Here is a 19620-nt window from a genome sequence, read left to right on the forward strand (position 1 = left end):
TTCATTTTCATTACCATTGTTAAACCATCTCAATTACTGTACATCATGAATATCAGACAATAAAACGTGCAAAAAAAATTCTAGCTATACATTTCTTGAACAAAAGCTGTTTGCTTTCCTCTCCCTTTAAGGAAGATGTAGTCACTGAAGCACAGTACACACAACCTGTTTCAGAAAATAGATACATTCTGTCTGGAAACACACTCTTTTTAAAATAAGCAAATGACAGAAATGCAGAATTAGCAAGAACCACTGAGCTCAATAGAACGCGGGTAGTACTAGCAAAAATGTTTACAGTTCCATAGAGATTATAGTAGTATGATATTCTGCTTTATCTGTCTCTCTATCACAGTAACCCTGGACCCCTGCCTCTCCAACTCACAGCACATCTCCACTCTTGCACGCTCCTGCCGATTCTTCCTGAGCAATATACGAAGAATCCGACCCTTCCTCACCAACTACTCCACGTAACTCCTGGTCCAGGCCCTGGTACTCTCCCACCTTGACTACTGCAACTCCCACCTGGCCAGCCCCCCTGCGTCCGCCACCCGCCTGCTCCAGCTCATCCAGAACTCCGCTGCACGCCTGGTGTTCTCTCTGCCTCGCTTCTCACACGCTACTCCACTGCTCTGCTCGCTCCACTGGCTCCCGATCACCGCTCGCATCCAGTTCAAGACTCTTGTACTCGCCTACAGATGCCTTGACCAGACTGCACCCAGCTACCTCCAGACACTCATCTCTCCCTACACCCCCAATCGACCTCTCCGCTCCTCCTGCACTAGAAGACTGGCTCTACCTCCTCTACGCTCCCCTGCCTCCAGAGCCCGCTCCTTCTCCACCCTCGCCCTGCAGTGGTGGAATGACCTTCCTACAGATGTCAGGACTGCCCAGTCCCTGACCACCTTCCGGCGCCTCCTCAAGACACACCTCTTCAAACAACACCTGTAAAACTCAACTCTTCCCTTCTGGACAATATAGCACTGCCTTTAATGCACTTTAACTTGCTCTTATCTGCTCCCTATTTTACTGTATTTAATCCTGCAATTAACCCAATCTGTAGTATTTTAAGAACATAAGAACATAAGAAAGTTTACAAATGAGAGAAGGCCATTCAGCCCATCTTGCTCGTTTGGTTGTTAGTAGCTTATTGATCCCAGAATCTCATCAAGCAGCTTCTTGAAGGATCCCAGGGTGTCAGCTTCAACAACATTACTGGGGAGTTGGTTCCAAACCCTCACAATTCTGTGTGTAAAAAAGTGCCTCCTATTTTCTGTTCTGAATGCCCCTTTATCTAATCTCCATTTGTGAACTCTGGTCCTTGTTTCTTTTTTCAGGTCAAAAAAGTCCCCTGGGTCGACATTGCCTATACCTTTTAGGATTTTGAATGCTTGAATCAGATCACCGCGTAGTCGTCTTTGTTCAAGACTGAATAGATTCAATTCTTTTAGCCTGTCTGCACACGACATGCCTTTTAAACCAGGGATAATTCTGGTTGCTCTTCTTTGCACTCTTCCTAGAGCAGCAATATCCTTTTTGTAACGAGGTGACCAGAACTGAACACAATATTCTAGGTGAGGTCTTACTAATGCATTGTAAAGTTTTAACATTACTATTGATTTCTATCTCTCTCTTGGCCTTTCTAACTTCCTTTTTGACTTGTGTTTGCAGTTCCAAGAACTCTTTCTGTGTACTTTGTTTTGGTCCCTTTTAAACACTCTGTAAAGTGCCTTTTTTCGCTGAATATTTTTTTTAATTGATCTATTAAACCATTGTGGCCATTTTGTTTTAGATTTAGATTTTTTTTTTTTTTTTTTTTTTATTCTTAGTCATTGCCAATTATTTTTATTATTTTCTCCCCAATTTGAAATGGCGAATTATTTTTTAAGTTCAGCTCTCCGCAACCACCCCTGCGCTGACTCGGGGGGGCGAACACAAACACACGCTGTCCTCCGAAGCGTGTGCCGTGAGCCGACCGGTTTTTTTCACACTGCGGACTCACCATGCAGCCACCCAAGAGCTACAGCGTCGGAGGACAACGCAGCTCTCGGGCAGTTTACAGGCAAGCCCGCATGTGCCCGGCCAGACTACAGGTGTCGCTGGTGCGCGGTAAGCCGAGGACACCCTGGCTGACCTAACCCTCCCTCCCCCCGGGCGACGCTCGGCCAATTGTGCGCTGGCCCCGGGAGCTCCCGTCCACGGTCGGCTGTGGAATAGCCTGGACTCGAACTTGCGACGTCCAGACTATAGAGCGCATCCTGCACTCCACGTGGAGCGCCTTTACTGGATGCGTCACTCGGGAGCCCCTTTAGATTTAGATTTGTCTACTTTTGGGATGCAATTGTTTTGCGCCTCTAGTATTACATTTTTAAAAAACAGCCATCTTTTTTCTGTGGATGATTTCTCTATTTTACTCCAATCTACTTCTGTTAGTCTCTGTTTCATACCTTCATAGTTTGCTTTTCTAAAATTGTAAACCTTAGCTTTAGTCATTACTTTTGGGGTTTTAAAAAATACTTCAAAACGAGACCATGTTGTGGTCTGAGATTGACAATGGCTCTCTAGCCTCTGTTTTAGTTATTCTGTCTTTGTTATTTGAAAAGACTAAATCAAGGCTTCCCCTCTAGTCGGTGCCTTGACAAATTATGTTAGGAAGCAGTCATTTTTCATTTCCACCATTTAAATTTCATCTGTCTTGCTCCCAACTGGGTTTTCCCATTTTATATGGGGGAAGTTGAAATCCCCCATTAGTATGGCTTCTCCTTTTCTACACGCATTTCTAAATGTCATTGTATAACAGATTATTTTGCTCGGCATCTGAATTTGGTGGTCTATAGCATGCTCCTATTATTATGCCCTTTGAATTTTTGACCATTATTCTGACCCATATTGATTCGCCGTTGTTTTCTTTGTCCAGATTTAACACCTGGGCAATTTGTATTTCACTTGCACTCTTATCTAACCCTGATGTAACTATCAACATTATCTGCTCTTGAATTGTCCCGATATCAAATTGTACTGTGTTTTGTATTTGCAGAATAAACAGAAGCAGTCCTCACTAGTGACTACTGGGCTGATTTTTTTCTTTGTCACTGTAATTGGCGAGAATGACAAGCGACAGCGAAAACAATGACCGCAGTACAATAAAATATACAATTTATTTTTAATATAGCCCTTCATAAATGAAATAAGCCACATAAATACAGGCACTGAGTCAGAGATGTCATATTTTTTTCCCCAAAGGCATGTATTTAAAACAATATTAAATATGTATATATGTATTCTTGGTATAAATAAGATATCTAATTAAAGTCCATGACATACAGCATTTTTACGTTGGTGAATTTTATTGCTGAATTCTTCATACTGTACAATGACATTTCTAAATACTACCAGAAATGTAAAGTGTGTATAAGAAAAACACAAAAGCTTTGGTTTTAGTCATTTCAGGTTTGCAGTTAACGTTTCTCCTGTGTTTAATATTTTGGGCTTAGAGGCAGCAAAATGGGCTATGGGAATTACACGGTCATTTTAATTAAACATTTTAAAGGCTCGAAAAAGTGGCTGAATTTGTCATTCAAGGTTGTTTTTAAAAAATCTATTTTGTCTGCTTGTTACTTTTTTTGCAGCCAGCACAGACCATTTTAACTTTAGCATAACAAAGGCAGAAGTGTTAGCAGTGTGGAGTAGTGGTTAGGGCAGCAGTGTGGAGTAGTGGTTAGGGCTCTGGACTCTTGACCGGAGGGTCATGGGTTCAATCCCCGGTGGGGACACTGCTGCTGTACCCTTGAGCAAGGTACTTTACCTAGATTGCTCCAGTAAAAACCCAACTGTATAAATGGGTAATTGTATGTAAAAATAATGTGATATCTTGTAAGTCGCCCTGGATAAGGGCGTCTGCTAAGAAAGAAATTATTATTATTATTATTAAAGGGACTAGGAGCTCTTAAAATAAACAAATCCCTTGGGCCGGATGAGATCCTCCCAATAGTACTCAAAGAAATGAAAGAAGTTATTTACAAACCGCTAACCAAGATCATGCATCAGTCTCTTGACACAGGGGTTGTACCAACAGACTGGAAAATTGCAAATGTAAAACCGATCCACAAAAAGGGAGACAAAACCAAACTAGGTAACTACAGACCGATAAGCCTGACTTCTATTGTATGTAAACATATGGAAACTATAATAAGATGCAAAATGGAAAATTACCTATATGGTAACAATATCCTAGGAGACAGTCAGCATGGTTTTAGGAAAGGGAGATCGTGTCTAACTAACCTGCTTGATTTTTTTTGAGGATGCAACATCGACAATGGATAATTTATTTAGATTTCCAGAAAGCTTTTGACAAAGTCCCTCATAAAAGATTAATTCTCAAACTGAATGCAGTAGGGATTCAAGGAAATGCATGCACATGGATTAGGGAGTGGTTAACAGGTAGAAAACAGAAAGTACTGATTAGAGGAGAAACCTCGAAATGGAGTGAGGTAACCAGTGGAGCACCACAGGGATCAATATTAGTTCATCTGCTATTCCTAATTTACATTAATGATTTAGATTCTGGTATAGTAAGCAAACTTGCAGACAACATAAAAATAGGAGGAGTGGCAAACACTGTTGCAGCAGCAAAGGTCATTCAAAATGATCTTGGCAAATTACATTTAATAGAGAAAAGTGTACCTAGGACCTAGGAGTTTATGTGGACTCGGAAATGTCTTCATCAAGACAATGTGGGGAAGCTATAAAAAAGGCCAACAAGAGGCTCGGACATATTGTGAGAAGTGTTGAATTTAAATCAAGGGAAGTAATGTTAAAACTTTACAATGCATTAGTAAGACCTCACCTAGAATATTGTGTTCAGTTCTGGTCACCTCGTTACAAAAAGGATATTGCTGCTCTAGAATGAGTACAAAGAAGAGCAACCAGAATTATCCATATATTTGCATACGATTGTACGTCACCCTGGATAAGGACGTCTGCTAAGAAATAAATAATAATAATATTAATAATATTCAGTCTTGAAAAAAGAAGACTACGCGGTAATCCGATTCAAGCATTCAAAATCCTAAAAGGTATAGACAATGTCAACCCAGGGGACTTTTTTGACCTGAAAAAATAAACAAGGACCAGAGGTCACAAATGGAGATTAGATAAAGGAGCATTCAGAACAGAAAATAAGAGGCACTTTTTTACACAGAGAATTGTGAGGGTTTGGAACCAACTCCCCAGTAATGTTGTTGAAACCGACACCCTGGGATCCTTCAAGAAGCTGCTTGATGAGATTCTGGGATCAATAAGTTACTAACAACCAAACGAGCAAGATGGGCCGAATGGCGTATTCTCATTTGTAAACTTTCTTATGTTCTTATGTAAACAACTTGTTTCCAGCAGAAGTTTGTTACTTTTTAAAGATTGTTTCAATAGCGACTCGAGTTCCAGTGTTACAATAAACATTTTAAAGAATTGACTTGGTTTTTGGGTGATGTTCTTGATGAACGATCAATAACACATTTTAGACTCAGTCGAATATTTTTTTTAATAAAATTCTGGTTTCATGACACTCCGTGAAATGTGTTGGTTTTTTTGATTGGCCCCTACTTATCTCTGTCTGGAGAACACACTAACACAAGCACACCTCTTTTTACAGCCCCGTCACATCATTTACACCAGGTCCTAAGTGGCACAAAGTTAAGCATGTGCAGGTAATGGAGTGATGAGAGGCTCACTTTAGTACATATCATTATGCACAGGTGCATCTGGTCTGCATGTGTAATCAGGAGCATCTCAGAGGTCAATGAGATGCTAATCACCTATCTCCATATTCCCTGGAGCATCTTGCTGCGGAGGTGTAACGTAGCCCTTACGAATTTGCGCATGCACATTTTTAGAGATGCCCGGGACATTTCCCTTTTGTTCATCGCAATGTTACGCACGTTGATAACATGTCTGCGCACGTGCGACTTGATATTTGTGCATGCACAACTCTTAGTACACAGGCCCCTGTGTTTGTGTCAGAGAATTAACCGGGCTGCTAGTCACACTGGGTCAATTGCAACAAACTGAAAGCAGCGTACTAACTGGGGATGATCCCGTGGTTAGTAAATAGTGCTCTTCTCAGGGTGTTTTTAGAAGTGATTATCTATGATACTTCTTCGGAATACCACCCCTTCCGTTTTGTACTTGTTGTGGTCCAATGAGAACGGTGTCAAAACAGCCCGTGTGTGTTGAGTGTCAAAAAACAGCTTTGATAGATTATTTCATGGCATTGCACTTTGTTGAGTATTTATAGGCAGTCTGTGTGCCCTGATATGGAGTATTTTACTATGCATATATATCTTAAATAAAATAAAATAAAACATATTACGTGCACACAAATATATGTTAGAGACGAATTAATATTTATGTATAAATGTCAGCCTATTTGTAATATTGTAAAAATGATTATTAGCTCATAATATTGTAAAATACATACATTACTGTTACAAATATTTCAAATGTTCTGATTCAGAGCCATCCCGCCTTACGCCGTGTCTGGCTCTCTGTAAAAGGCTGAAGCGGTTCTGATAATGAATGAATGAATGATTTAGAGCCCCCTTCAGTTCCTGTTTGGTAACAACAACAATGCTTGATCCCTAGTACCGTACTAAAGCTGGGGATCAGCTAGTCTCCAACTTTGTTCCGCTTGTTTTTTCGATGCAATTGGTACTAACTTAGTACGCAGCTGGGGATGATCCCGAGATAGTACCGTACTAGCTAGTACGCCCTGTCCACACTATGCCTTTAAACCGTATTAGTTGCATTTAAGCTGGCTTAAAAGTGCTTAATACAGTTTGCGTCCACACTACGCAGCATTTAATACCGTACTCGAGAACTGGACTCGAGACCACCTCTCGAGTCCGGTTCTAATTAGATCGCATCGGGTAGTGCGGTTTATCAGAAGTGTGGACGCTGTAATACCAAACTACATTTTTTTGTGTATCCTCCAATATCCCAAAATGCTTTGTGGTATGTTTGGCGAATTACTCAGAGCAGGCGCCTGAAGGACTTGCTATCAGTGTACACTCCGCACTAGGTATTCATTTTTATGCTTCAAAAAATCTGTCAGGACATCTCTGTTAAACTAGTGGGGAAAATAACAAAAACACAACGTTAAATTAGGCGACTGCAAAAATGAAATGCAAGTTAAAAGTAGGATCGGGGATGAACAAATTACGTAATTTGAAATAAAATTAAGAGGACCAGAATTTGGCGCAGGCAAGATATAAAAGTAAAAACAAAAATTGTTTTGTAATTAACAGCTTTTTCTGAGTTTAATTATAAAACAGAATCAGCTCAATTTGTTTAAAGGGACTTCACCTGATTCAAAATAAAACCTGAAAACTTCAAGCCCTACTTGTGTGTGTGTGTGTGTGTGTGTGTGTTTGGATTTACTTTTTCCACAATACTTGTTATATTTCATTTATGCAATATGGACCTCTGTTAATATGGGGCATAACACATTATTTTAAAATAAAACACAGTGCATGGTGGGATACGATTGTATTCATTTCCACGGTTCGTTGCGCTGCTGGGAATTGTAACTGAACTATTCTAATGGTGTGTGGACGCATTAAGCCTGACTAAACATGAAACGGTACTTCAGTGCGGACGCTTTGAGCTGGATTAATTAGAGCGGTTTCGAGTACGGTTCTCGAGATCGGTTATGTAGTGTGGACAGGGCCTTAGTATGCAGCTCTGTACTAACTCTGCAAGTTTGTTGCAATTGACCCATTGAGACCCATAGTCTTGTTTGTCTTTATTATCATTATTATTATTATTATTAGACACCCCTGTGTGTTTTTGATGTACTGTTAAACGCCCATTTTGTTCTGAGATGCAGGTTTATACAAGGCGTTTTTATGGTGAATTTTCTCAGTCGTGGTGGATATTCATTTATTTGTTCTGCGTACTGTTGGTGTTCATACACATTTCAAAACACATTTATTTTCACTATTAGCCAACATTTTTAGACAAACAGATTGTTGCTCCACTTAATTTATACAGTGTAACTTCATTATAACGAACCCCCCTGGGACCTGGAGAAATGTTTGTTATATCAGGTTGTTCACTATAATAGGGTTTGGCAATTTACTGTATCAGAATAATGAAGAAACGCCCAAATTGAATTGAACATCTTTATACAGTATATAGTAGTTCTTTTAAGACAACTTCGAACTGTATATTTAAGAGAAAACAGTAAAGAAATGAAAAAATAAAAAGTACTTACATGCTGAATACAGTAATTACACGCCTTTTCTCTTGAAAAACATATCCAGCATAGATTGCTTCATATTTGTCATGCTTTTCTTAATGCAGGCTTTCAATCTTGATACCTCCTCACGCCTGTTGCCGTGGTTGCAGTTTTTGTAAAGATGGCAACGGTTGCATACGTCGTACATGATTCGCACTGCAATAGGTTATCTATGAATCAGCCTTTCGAATTAGCCTACCAAGGTCTTTGTTTTCACTGATAGAATAACACATTCACACTGGAGAAAGTTCAGTGTCAGTCACTACCGAGATCATTTTATCCAGGTAGGTTTTGTAAAAGTGATCGTTTAATAGGGCTAATTTCCACTGAAAAAAAAATGGTTCTTGCTGCTTGGATCGTTAAAAAAATGGGGTTCGTTATAAGAAGGGTTTGTTATATCAAATTAGACTATATTAATAAACTGATAAAATAAGTGTTCTATAAAGTGCAGTATCTAGTATGTTCTATATTACAAACATTTGAATTATACATTTTATTGAACTATTTAACTGACCACTCATCAATCTGTCATACTTAACATTGCGAACATGATAACTGGATTGATTTTGCACCAATCTAAAAATATATTTTCTTTTCTCCTGGTCTAATATTAGTTTCAGAATACCTTGCACTCTAACCTTGTGCTTGTTATGGGATTACAAGGACCCTCTGAGTGCTGCACAGTTTAAAAAATATATTATTATTGTTGATGTTTTATTAGTGGATTTCATTTTCACTGTAATAATGAGCTATTCTGAGCAAGGACTTTCTTAGTAAAACAAAAACACTGATGTTGTGCAACTTCCTCAATTTAACTGATCTCTGGAGGCAGCAGAGGATAAGACTGCCACACAGGAAGTTTGTTTTCTGTTTTCACAGTGAATTTGAGCCATTGTGGTCGGTCAGTGGTGCATGCAGAGCTTCCAGATTGCAGGGCAGCATAGTGCACTTTCAACACAGTGTGCATCTGCGCATATTGCACATTCAATACAGTGTGCATCTGCATCCGGGAAACAGGGGCTACGATTACTAGAGTACACTTTAGACTAGAGTATATTTGTTTTGAAATGCTTGGAATTCAGTTTTAACTTGTGGAATTGGTACAGTAAATAAATGTGGGTTCAAGGTTTGTGTCCTCACAACTAAGGGCCCTTTCATACCTAATTCATTTGGAGAGGATGGCAGGTGTGAAATGTCAAATATTTGTTTCTCGGATCCACTTGAAAATGGTGTGTCTCGTTTCGATTGAGAGGGGCTCGTTTCCCTCTCAGTCATGCAGTTAGAATTCACAACGCAGCAGAAAGCAAACATACCTGTGGTGATGTAATTCATAACCCACAGTCCACAAGAGCCAAGTTATTAAAAGAAAGGAGGATTAGTTATACCGGTGGCACAGGATATTGGTAGACCGTAAAAAAGCAGATATCACTTTTATTGTGCATGTGCAAATTTCTGATATTAAAGGGAGAGTTCATGGTGCCAGTTGGCATTTTCTATCTGTGGACTTTAAATCGTGGAAAACCCTGTTATCGATGTTTTTGTTTTAAATTCGTTACCATCAAATTTTAAAATATAGCAAACTATTTTAAACTTAAAATCTACATTTTACGAGAAAAAATATTTTGCTAATATACTACAGACATAAATCACATTGTTTTAATAATAAGAAGACCATTAAGGCTTTATATGTGTACAGAGACAGGAATTAACTGATATGCATGTTGATTTTTTTTTGCTATAGGCCAATAAATAAATTAGACTTATTTTCAGCCGATTCCATTTGTTAATTTAATTCTGAAAAAGCTGTTAAATTACAAAACATGGCCATTTACATTCATATCTTGACTGAGCCTCTCATTCTGTTTCACCTTATTTTTATTTCAACAGAGCTGACAAAGGACATTACTTAATCATCCCTGATCCTATTTTTAAAACACTTTCATTCTTGCAGTCGCCTAATTTAGCCTCCACTGTGTTAGTTTATCGTTGTGCTTTTGTTATTTTCCCCTAGTTTAACAGAGATGTCCTGACAGATTTTTTTTTTTCAGCACGGAGTGTACACTAATAGCAAGTCCATCATTTAAATCTCCTTTGTAGCAAAAAAATAATAGTAATAATCTTAAACCTAGTTCACAATTAATAGTTAAAATCGTTCTCTTAATTAGGATGCAAAGACGGCTTATTAACATTTAAAGGGAGGCAGCAGAGAGATGGAAAACAAAAACCAAAACTTCTGAAGGATTTGCCCTTTTTAAATAGACCCAAACACATAAATTGATGCTGAACACTTTTATTAAACACAAAATAAAATAAACAAAAAAAAAAACCTAACTCCCCACGGAGCACTAGCTACACTTTTCTTTTTAAAACCCTAACTCCCCACAGAGCACTAGCTACACTTTTCTTTTTAAAACCCTAACTCCCCACAGAGCACTAGCTACACTTTTCTTTTTAAAACCCTAACTCCCCACGGAGCACTAGCTACACTTTTCTTTTTAAAACCCTAACTCCCCACAGAGCACTAGCTACACTTTTCTTTTTAAAACCCTAACTCCCCACAGAGCACTAGCTACACTTTTCTTTTTAAAACCCTAACTCCCCACAGAGCACTAGCTACACTTTTCTTTTTAAAACCCTAACTCCCCACAGAGCACTAGCTACACTTTTCTTTTTAAAACCCTAACTCCCCAGAGAGCACTAGCTACACTTTTCTTTTTAAAACCCTAACTCCCCACAGAGCACTAGCTACACTTTTTCTTTTAAGTTCTTATTAGGTTGAGTGGCTAAGCCGTTTACCGATTACACAACCCTTTTTTACACGTTACAGCACACACACAATGTTTACACGTTACAGCACACACGGGCTCACACAGCACCTTGCTTTCACAGAGACTGCCCTGAACAAACATTTCTGTCCCCTGATATACCTGCCTGCTAATCAGAAACAGGTGTCTCTCATTTAGCTCAGAGCCAGGTGAACCTCCTCCTAGCTCACTCCTGTGGCATTCTGGGGATTGTAGTGCCCCCACTGCCTCTCCTCCTCCCTCTAGTCTGCCACATATACATTATATATATTTATATATATACATATATATATATATATACACACACACAGTCTTTCTACATATTTTATATATTTGTTATTTTTACATGTTACATGTATAGATGGCTTGGTCTCTCGCTGTGCAGAAGTTGATCTGTCTCACTATGCAGCTTTGCATAATTGGTTTCTCTCTCTCGATACACTTTTGTCTGAAGCAGCTCCTCACTAATAAAGGGGTATTTGCCGAGCAGTAATGTATCATTACAATACGATCATATTGAGACCAGAAAGACTGAAACAGGGGTTGGTAGGGACTACAACTTACTTATGTCGGACTAAAGCCAGTGGAAATGAACATCTAACATACATTCAAAGACTAAAGAATTCCTCCATATTTGTCGCCTTTGAAAAGGCATATAATCTAGCACAAAAACATCAGTGTTCCTCCATAATCTTTCTAACCTGACTTTCGTTCTGCCATTTCATCAATAGCAGATGGCGAATAAACAGAGCTAGTACAGCAAGCCTGACGCGGGCTCAACCTTCCATGTTTATTATGTGCTATAGACTGGGATTGAATACTAATGATAATGAAGTTGAAAACAATTAGATTAAAATTCAGGGATATAATGTCAAATGCAGTATACATTTATTCCAAATGAGAAAACACGATGGGTAAATCGATCTCTTAAAGGGTACTTCAGCACTACATGCAAGATAAAACATAAACTATCCCACCTTGCTGTTCTGAATGTATTTGGCCATTGTATAATAATAGCTATGCGCCCAAACATCTGCATAATGCCACACTGCTATGTCCAAAATCAGTGAGCATCTCTTCTGAACCAAAAAACATGACTTCCACATGTACCCTCACATGATAAGCTATATTACTTGTCTGTGTGACACACATGATCCATCTAATTTTCCATAAGGAAGGAACTTGTACCTGCTTTTGTTTTTCACACTGTACATGTTTCCTTCGCATGTTGTATTTTGATGTATTATAATGCTGCATTATAATAAAGTGGTTGCGGGAAAAGGCGGAGTTGACGGAAAAGACAGAGTTGTTCTCATTTCAAACTAATGAAAGGACCTACCCACAATTATAGCAGCACTATGTTATTTCAATATACATCCTCAACTGATTCGGAATGTTTGCAGAATAGACACGATCCCACCTAAAAAAATAAATACTGCATTTTTTCATCCTTTGTATTTGGGTTTCATTTGCATTTCCTGACGCAACACATGCACAATCGTCTACACACCGTTGAGTGGGAAAGTGGAATTCCCTGTCTGTTTCTGAACAATCTGATGTTGAAATATTGTCTGGCATTATTTTGGATGATCCCTGTGTACAGTCACACTCTGTTGCTGAGGACAATTTGAATTTAAACTGTTAATGACACAACTTTGATATGGCAGTGGAATGGTATGTTTTTCTTTCCGTTTCGCTTGCCATCACAGTTGCCATGTCCACTATAATAAGCGGAATTGGGCTTGTATTTTTAAAACATTGCTTTAATTTATAATGCTATAATTGTGGGTAGGTCCCTTCATTAGTGGGAAATGAGAACAAACTCTGTCTTGGTTTTCTTTTCCTGCAACCACTTACACAGCACACTTACACAGCACAATTTTATTGAATGTAACATTAAATCATAATAATACATCAAAATACAACATGCGAAGGACATGTACAGTGTGAAAGATGTCAACTACACAAAACGAAAGCAGGTACAAGTTCCTTCCTTATGGAAAATAAGACAGACCATGTTTGTAACACAGACTAGTGTGTTTCCACATGGAGGTAATATAGCTTATACATCGTTTCACTGAGCATACGTCGGCACGTTTCAGAGCACATGTGAGGGTACATGCGGAAGTCATGTTTTTTGGCTCAGATGAGATGCTTGTGAACAGTAATTTTGGACATAGCAGTGTGGCATTATGCAAATGTTTGGGTGCATACAGATTATTATACAATGACCAAATACATTCAGAACAGCAAGGTGGGATAGTTCATGTTTTATTCATGTAGTGCTGAAGTACCCTTTAAGCTGGGTATTAAAACAAAAGAAAATTCTATCTTTCTATTAAATAAAAGGAAGCAGCCTCACAAATAAAGTACAGAGGCCTGTAAAGACCTAAAATAAAAAACAGACTAGGAGAGCGAAAAGGGAATTCGAGAGGCAAGCAGCGATAGATAGTAAACTTAATCTAATGCTAAAAGGAAACTGAAAGAGGAAGTCGGTAGTCTATGTGGCAGCAGTGGTGATTTAGTGACAAAAGACAACCAAATTGCAGCTGAACTTAAATCAATATTTGGTACAAGAATTTACAAAGGACGATTTATACAATATACCAAGGTTAACAGAATATACACAAACATCATTACTGGAGTTTGTTATAAAAGAGAACGAAGGGAGCTAGCAGCACTTCAAATAAACAAATCCCCAAGGCCTGATGGAATCTGTCCAGAAGAAATTTTTAAACAAATATCTTATAGTGCCCTCCATAACTATTGGGACAGTGAAGTCAAAATTGCTATTTTTGCTGTACACTCAAGCAATATGAAAATACGAGTAAGAGATTAATATGAGGCAAAAGTACAGAATGTCACCTTTTATTTCAGGTGGTTTCAAGACATACATGTTTTACCCCCCCCCCCCCCCCCCCCATTTTATGTGAGTATAAGTATTGGGACAATTCAACTTAAAGCAGATATAAGAAGTATAAAAGCTAGTATTTAGTCGCAAATCCCTTGCATGCAATAACAGCAGTGAGTCTGCGACCCCATTGACATCACCACTCTTGGTATCGTCCTTTGAGATGCTTTGCCAGGCCTTTACTGCAGCCATTTTCAGCTGTTGCTTGTTTTGGGGAGTTTCTGACTTCAGTCTCCTCTTCAGCAAGTGAAATGCATGTTCAATCGGATTGAAAATCAGGAGATTGACTTGGCCAGTCCACTTTTTTCCCCTGATGAACTCCTTGGTTGCGTTGGCAGTGTGTTTTGGGTCATTGCCATGTTGCATTGTGAAGCGACGCCCAATGAGTCTGGTGGCATTGTCTTGTACATTGGTAGCCAAGATGCGTCTGTACACTTCTGAAGTCATTCTGCTGCTGCCATCATTCGTTACATCATCAATAAAGATGAGTGAGCCCGTTCCAGAGGCAGCCATGCATGCCCATGCCATGACACTACCTCCACCATGCTTCACAGATGAGGTTGTATGCTTTAGATCATCTGCAGTTCCTTTTTTTCTCTCCACACTTTTGCCTTCCCATCACTTTGATAAAGGTTAATCTTCGTCTCACCTGTCCATAAAACTCTGTTCCAAAACTCTACTGGCTCATCTCTGTACTTTTTAGCAAATTCTAATCTGGCTTTTCTGTTTTTGGTGCTGACGGTTTGCATCTTGCACTGTAGCCTTTGTAATTCTGCTGCCGAAGTCTTCTGCAAACAGTAGATTGTGACACTTTCACCCCAGCATTCTGGGGGTTGTTGGTGATTTCACTGACACTTATTTTAGGGTTGTCTTTCACAGCTGTGGTCATTTTTCTGTCATCAACTGCTGTTGTTTTCCTTGGCCAACCTGGTCGTTGCCAATTGCTGAAGACACCAGTGGTTTCTTTCTTTTTCAGGACATTCCAAACTGTTGATTTGGCTATGCCCAACTTTTGTGCTATGGATCTAAATTGAGTTCCTCTTTTCTTTTAGCATCCAAATCACTTGCTTTTCTTTCATAGACAGCTCCCTAGTCTTCATGTTGAACAATCAATGCAACAGGAAACACCTGATCAATTAGATGCACCTGTGAGCCAAATGTCCCAATACTTGTGCTCACATAAAATGGGGGGATGGAACTCTGAAAGTGCTGTTATTCTTAGTTGGTAAAACATATATGTGTTGAAACAGCCAGAAATAAAAGGTAACATTCTGTACTTTTGCCTCATATTCATCTTTTACTCATATTTTCATATTGCTTGAGTGTACAGCAAAAATAGGAATTTTGACTTCACTGTCCCAATATTTATGGAGGGCATGGTATGTTCAACAAATCTATAAATAAAGGAGCCATCCCACTGGACCGGAAAATTGGCAATGTTGTTCCTATGTGGAGATCAATTTAACCCCAGGAACTATAAACCTATACATTATAGGAGACAGACAGCATGGCTTTAGGAAGGGTAGATCTTGTTTAACTAATTCACTAGATTTCTTTAAGAAGGTGACTACTAAAGTCGACAAGGATAGTGCATGAGACATAATCTACTTAGATTTTCAAAAAGCATTTGACAAAGTACCGCAAGAAAGACATCTCTAAAGATTAAATCAGACTGATTAAAAATCAGTCTATTTATTTTAACCCACATTTCTAATATTTCTTGATAGTAGTGTACAAACCTTGCTACAGTTTCCAGGATGATTTTCACTTCTGTCAAGCCCTCCTGTCCAAAATATACCACAGTGAGATGGACAAGTCTGTCCTGCAGTATACACACGTCCCTGTTCAGGGCAAGAACACAAACATGTCAGCAACACCCACAGACACACCAGCCCAATCAGACCGCATGCTTACTAAATATCTTTATAATAACAGATTATAATAAGCATAACATCACATAAGTGCAGAAACACCTAAAATACCCAATATTACCTTCCTGGACAAGTATGACACCTTTTGGTATATGAAGATTTCTATCCCTGGTCCCTCTTTTTCTTTTGGTTTTTTCATTTTTACACTAATTCGGGACATGCATAACATTCAGATATAACACTACAAAATGAAAAGCTGCCGCTGCTACTTCTTCCGGCAACATACTCAAGTCTCAAGTCGCCAGTCTGAATTGTCTGACGACAGTTGGCAGTGAAAATCAAAATAGCCACCAGCCGCTGTCGCAGTCAGATTTGTTCTGACTGACAAATGAAGAAACCAATAATGGAGGCTGCAGGACTAATTCCGAGTCTGTACTGGCAGGCAAGATCCGTGACAACTGCCTCTTAGAGTGATGTTTCATCCGAGTCATGCGCTGGGAATCTTGGGAGTCATAGTTATTTTACAGCATGGTGAAGGGATTCAGTGGCACGCAAAAGCAGAGCAGGTACCGTCATTATAAACTACATTTCTAAATGTTATTATTAAATGGAGGCTGTGTGGTCCAGTGGTTAAAGAAAAGGGCTTGTAACCAGGAGGTCCCCGGTTCAAATCCCACCTCAGCCACTGACTTATTGTGTGACCCTGAGCAAGTCTTTTAACATCCTTGTGCTCCGTCTTTCGGGTGAGACGTAGTTGGAAGTGACTCTGCAGCTGATGCATAGTTCACACACCCTAGTCTCTGTAAGTTGCCTTGGATAAAGGTGTCTGCTAAATAAACAAATAATAATAATAATAAATAATGTTTCTGTAGTTTTAATCACCCTCTTAAAATGTGTTTTATGAAACACTGGTAGGTGTCTTCAATTTCCTAGCCGCTGTCTCGTTGGTTTTACATGTCGTGTTATGAAAAGTGTATAATTTAAATTTAGAATGCATTATTCATAATGTTTTTTTTTTATTTATATAAACCTCCTTCACACAAATATCCAAATTTAAAAGCAAGCTAATGGACTGCAACTTACTAAAATACTTTTATCTATGAATAAATTAGAAAAATGCCTTGAGAAATTATTCCTAATTGTACAAGTAGTGAATATAAAGCAAGAGCTGTCTTTACAGCCACTTCACATATTTACTACTCTGTAAATAGTAAAAAATAAGAACTTAAAACATTCTAGATTGGGTTGGTTTTAGTCTTTTCTTTGTGCAAAGAACCGCAAATAATTGCAATTTTTTTCTGGTTGCTCACAAAATAATGTTTTATATTAAAAGGGCAACACATGTTTAAATTAAAAAGAAAGCTTTCTGTGGCTTGCCTTAACCTAAAAAAAAAAAAAGTTTTAAGGTAATTCTGAATAGTGTTAGCTGCCTTTAATTAAAATAAATGTATTTATTGTTTTTAGATAGATTTTGAGCAGTTGCATCCAGCAGGGAGGTGTAGGAAAAAAACAAATACGTTTGTTAATCAGTCAGGTACCAGGCACACCATCTGACACCAGGACTTTATCATCTTTGATTCTGGATGACACGAAGCACTTCTGTAGGCTTTGCTTAGAATTTTATGCCAAGGGACAGGCAACAGCACATATCAGTAAAAGCTAAATTCAACTGACTTCGGGGTATAGTACATACTACAGCATAGAGAGGGAGTGACAGTGATATCAGATAGCACATTCACAATTAACAAAATAACACCACTGTACCAGAAAACAGTTCCCACTTATGATATCACCAAATCTACAATTCTCACATGGACTCTCGTCTTTCTTTCTATCTTTACCTTTTTTTTTTAAAGATATTAATTTGTTAAGTTTGATTATCCATCACAATGCCTGCGCAAAGTAGCTGTGTACACGCATTTGTGACTATCCCTCCAACACAAGGGAAGAAGACTGCAACAAAGATGCAGGGTCTGCTACGAGTATGAAAACAAAAAGAAAAGACACAAGAAAAATGTGCAGTGGTTGCGAAGGCAACCCCAGGTTCCGCTGTATTGAACATTTCAATAAATGGCACAGAGCAAGTCGATGATGGCACACGTTTTGATGTTGTTTGATTTTTATTTGATAATTACGGTTTACTGATTATTATTGTTATTAGCAGCATTTTTGTTTTCATTGTTAAAAAAAAGGTAATTTATGTCTTTCACTCATCACATTTTATAGCAGTTACAGGTTTGAAAACATTATTATTATTTTCAAAATTGGGTACCTGGGAAGGGGTTTCATTTTTACATCTGGAGTTGAAGTGGTTAAAAATCAGCACTCGTGTTAATGTTTACTGTATTAAGAACCAGCACTCGTGTTAATGTTTACTGTATTAAGAATCAGCACTCGTGTTAATGTTTACTGTTTTAAGAATCTGCACTCGTGTTAATGTTTACTGTATTAAGAATCAGCACTCGTGTCAATGTTTACTGTATTAAGAATCAGCACTCGCGTTAATGTTTACTGTATTAAGAATCAGCACTCGTATTAATGTTTACTGTATTAAGAATCAGCACTCGCGTTAATGTTTACTGTATTAAGAATCAGCACTCGTGTTAATGTTTACTGTATTAAGAATCAGCACTCGTGTTAATGTTTACTGTATTAAGAATCAGCACTCGCGTTAATGTTTACTGTATTAAGAATCAGCACTCGCGTTAATGTTTACTGTATTAAGAATCAGCATTCGTGTTAATGTTTACTGTATTAAGAATCAGCACTCACGTTAATGTTTACTGTATTAAGAATCAGCACTCACGTTAATGTTTACTGTATTAAGAATCAGCACTCACGTTAATATTTACTGTATTAAGAATCAGCACTCACGTTAATGTTTACTGTATTAAGAATCAGCACTCGCGTTAATGTTTACTGTATTAAGAATCAGCACTCATACACCTCGAGCATTAGGAGACCACATCATCCAGCGATATAAGAACACGACTCTACACTCATTTCAACACTTGTCATTGACTTCACCTGAAGTTGCGCATAAACTGTGCGAAGGCCTCAGTCCTCCCTGCCAGTGGGACGATGATGTTGAGGACGGTGCCGGTGGCCTCCAGCGTGCTGCTCCTCACCCTCATGAGCGGGCCGAACGGGCGGAACAGAGTGACTTGCCGGAATCCGGTCACGCCCTCCTTGTGGTAGAACAGCTCGTACTGTGTGCCTTTGTCTCGCTCTGTGCGGTATAGACCTGAAACACACCAAAGCTTTTAAACTGTAGCATTAAACACATATGTTTATTACCAATCAGAAAAGTCACCATAAGAACTATAAATCAGCGCAACATGTATCTGTGTGCAAGAATGCATTTGTGACAGAGAGAAATACTGAATCTGAAATAAATTGCCTCACACTGTGCACTTACTACTATATAAATACTAAGGGGTAGGTTTACTAAAATGTTGCACCCGTCACAAAAGTCGCTAACCAGTTGCAAACAAGTCAGAAGTCTTGGGTGAAATATACTAGACAGACGCAATGCTATTTGCGACTTTTTAGGGAATGTTCTGCGGTTGCAGTTTCTGTTTGCTGTTCAAGAGTAGATGAATTATGGGTGTTCCTGCATAAATTCGCAAATAAGGGGCAGAGCTAGTGCAAATGAGGGTTCTCAAATATTATAATGAGATGTACGAAAGTTGCAGATAATTGCGACACTTACAATTACATCAATTTGTAAAGAACTTTTGAAAG

General features: G+C 38.6%; 1 protein-coding gene across 2 annotated transcripts in view; it reads right to left on the minus strand.

Moving 5' to 3' along the window:
* Positions 1 to 19620, minus strand: part of csgalnact2 (chondroitin sulfate N-acetylgalactosaminyltransferase 2) — a 77029-nt gene that overhangs the window by 17647 nt on the left and 39762 nt on the right. For both annotated transcript variants that reach the window (XM_034031526.3, XM_059035687.1), the window contains exons 3-4: positions 18904 to 19120; positions 15745 to 15846 (exon numbers count right to left, since the gene is read on the minus strand). In XM_034031526.3, coding sequence (XP_033887417.2) covers positions 15745 to 15846; positions 18904 to 19120 — 319 coding nt within the window. The remainder of the gene's footprint in view (positions 1 to 15744; positions 15847 to 18903; positions 19121 to 19620) is intronic.

Source organism: Acipenser ruthenus, chromosome 13, assembly GCF_902713425.1.
Source record: "Acipenser ruthenus chromosome 13, fAciRut3.2 maternal haplotype, whole genome shotgun sequence".
In the NCBI taxonomy this organism is placed as follows: Eukaryota; Metazoa; Chordata; class Actinopteri; order Acipenseriformes; family Acipenseridae; genus Acipenser; species Acipenser ruthenus.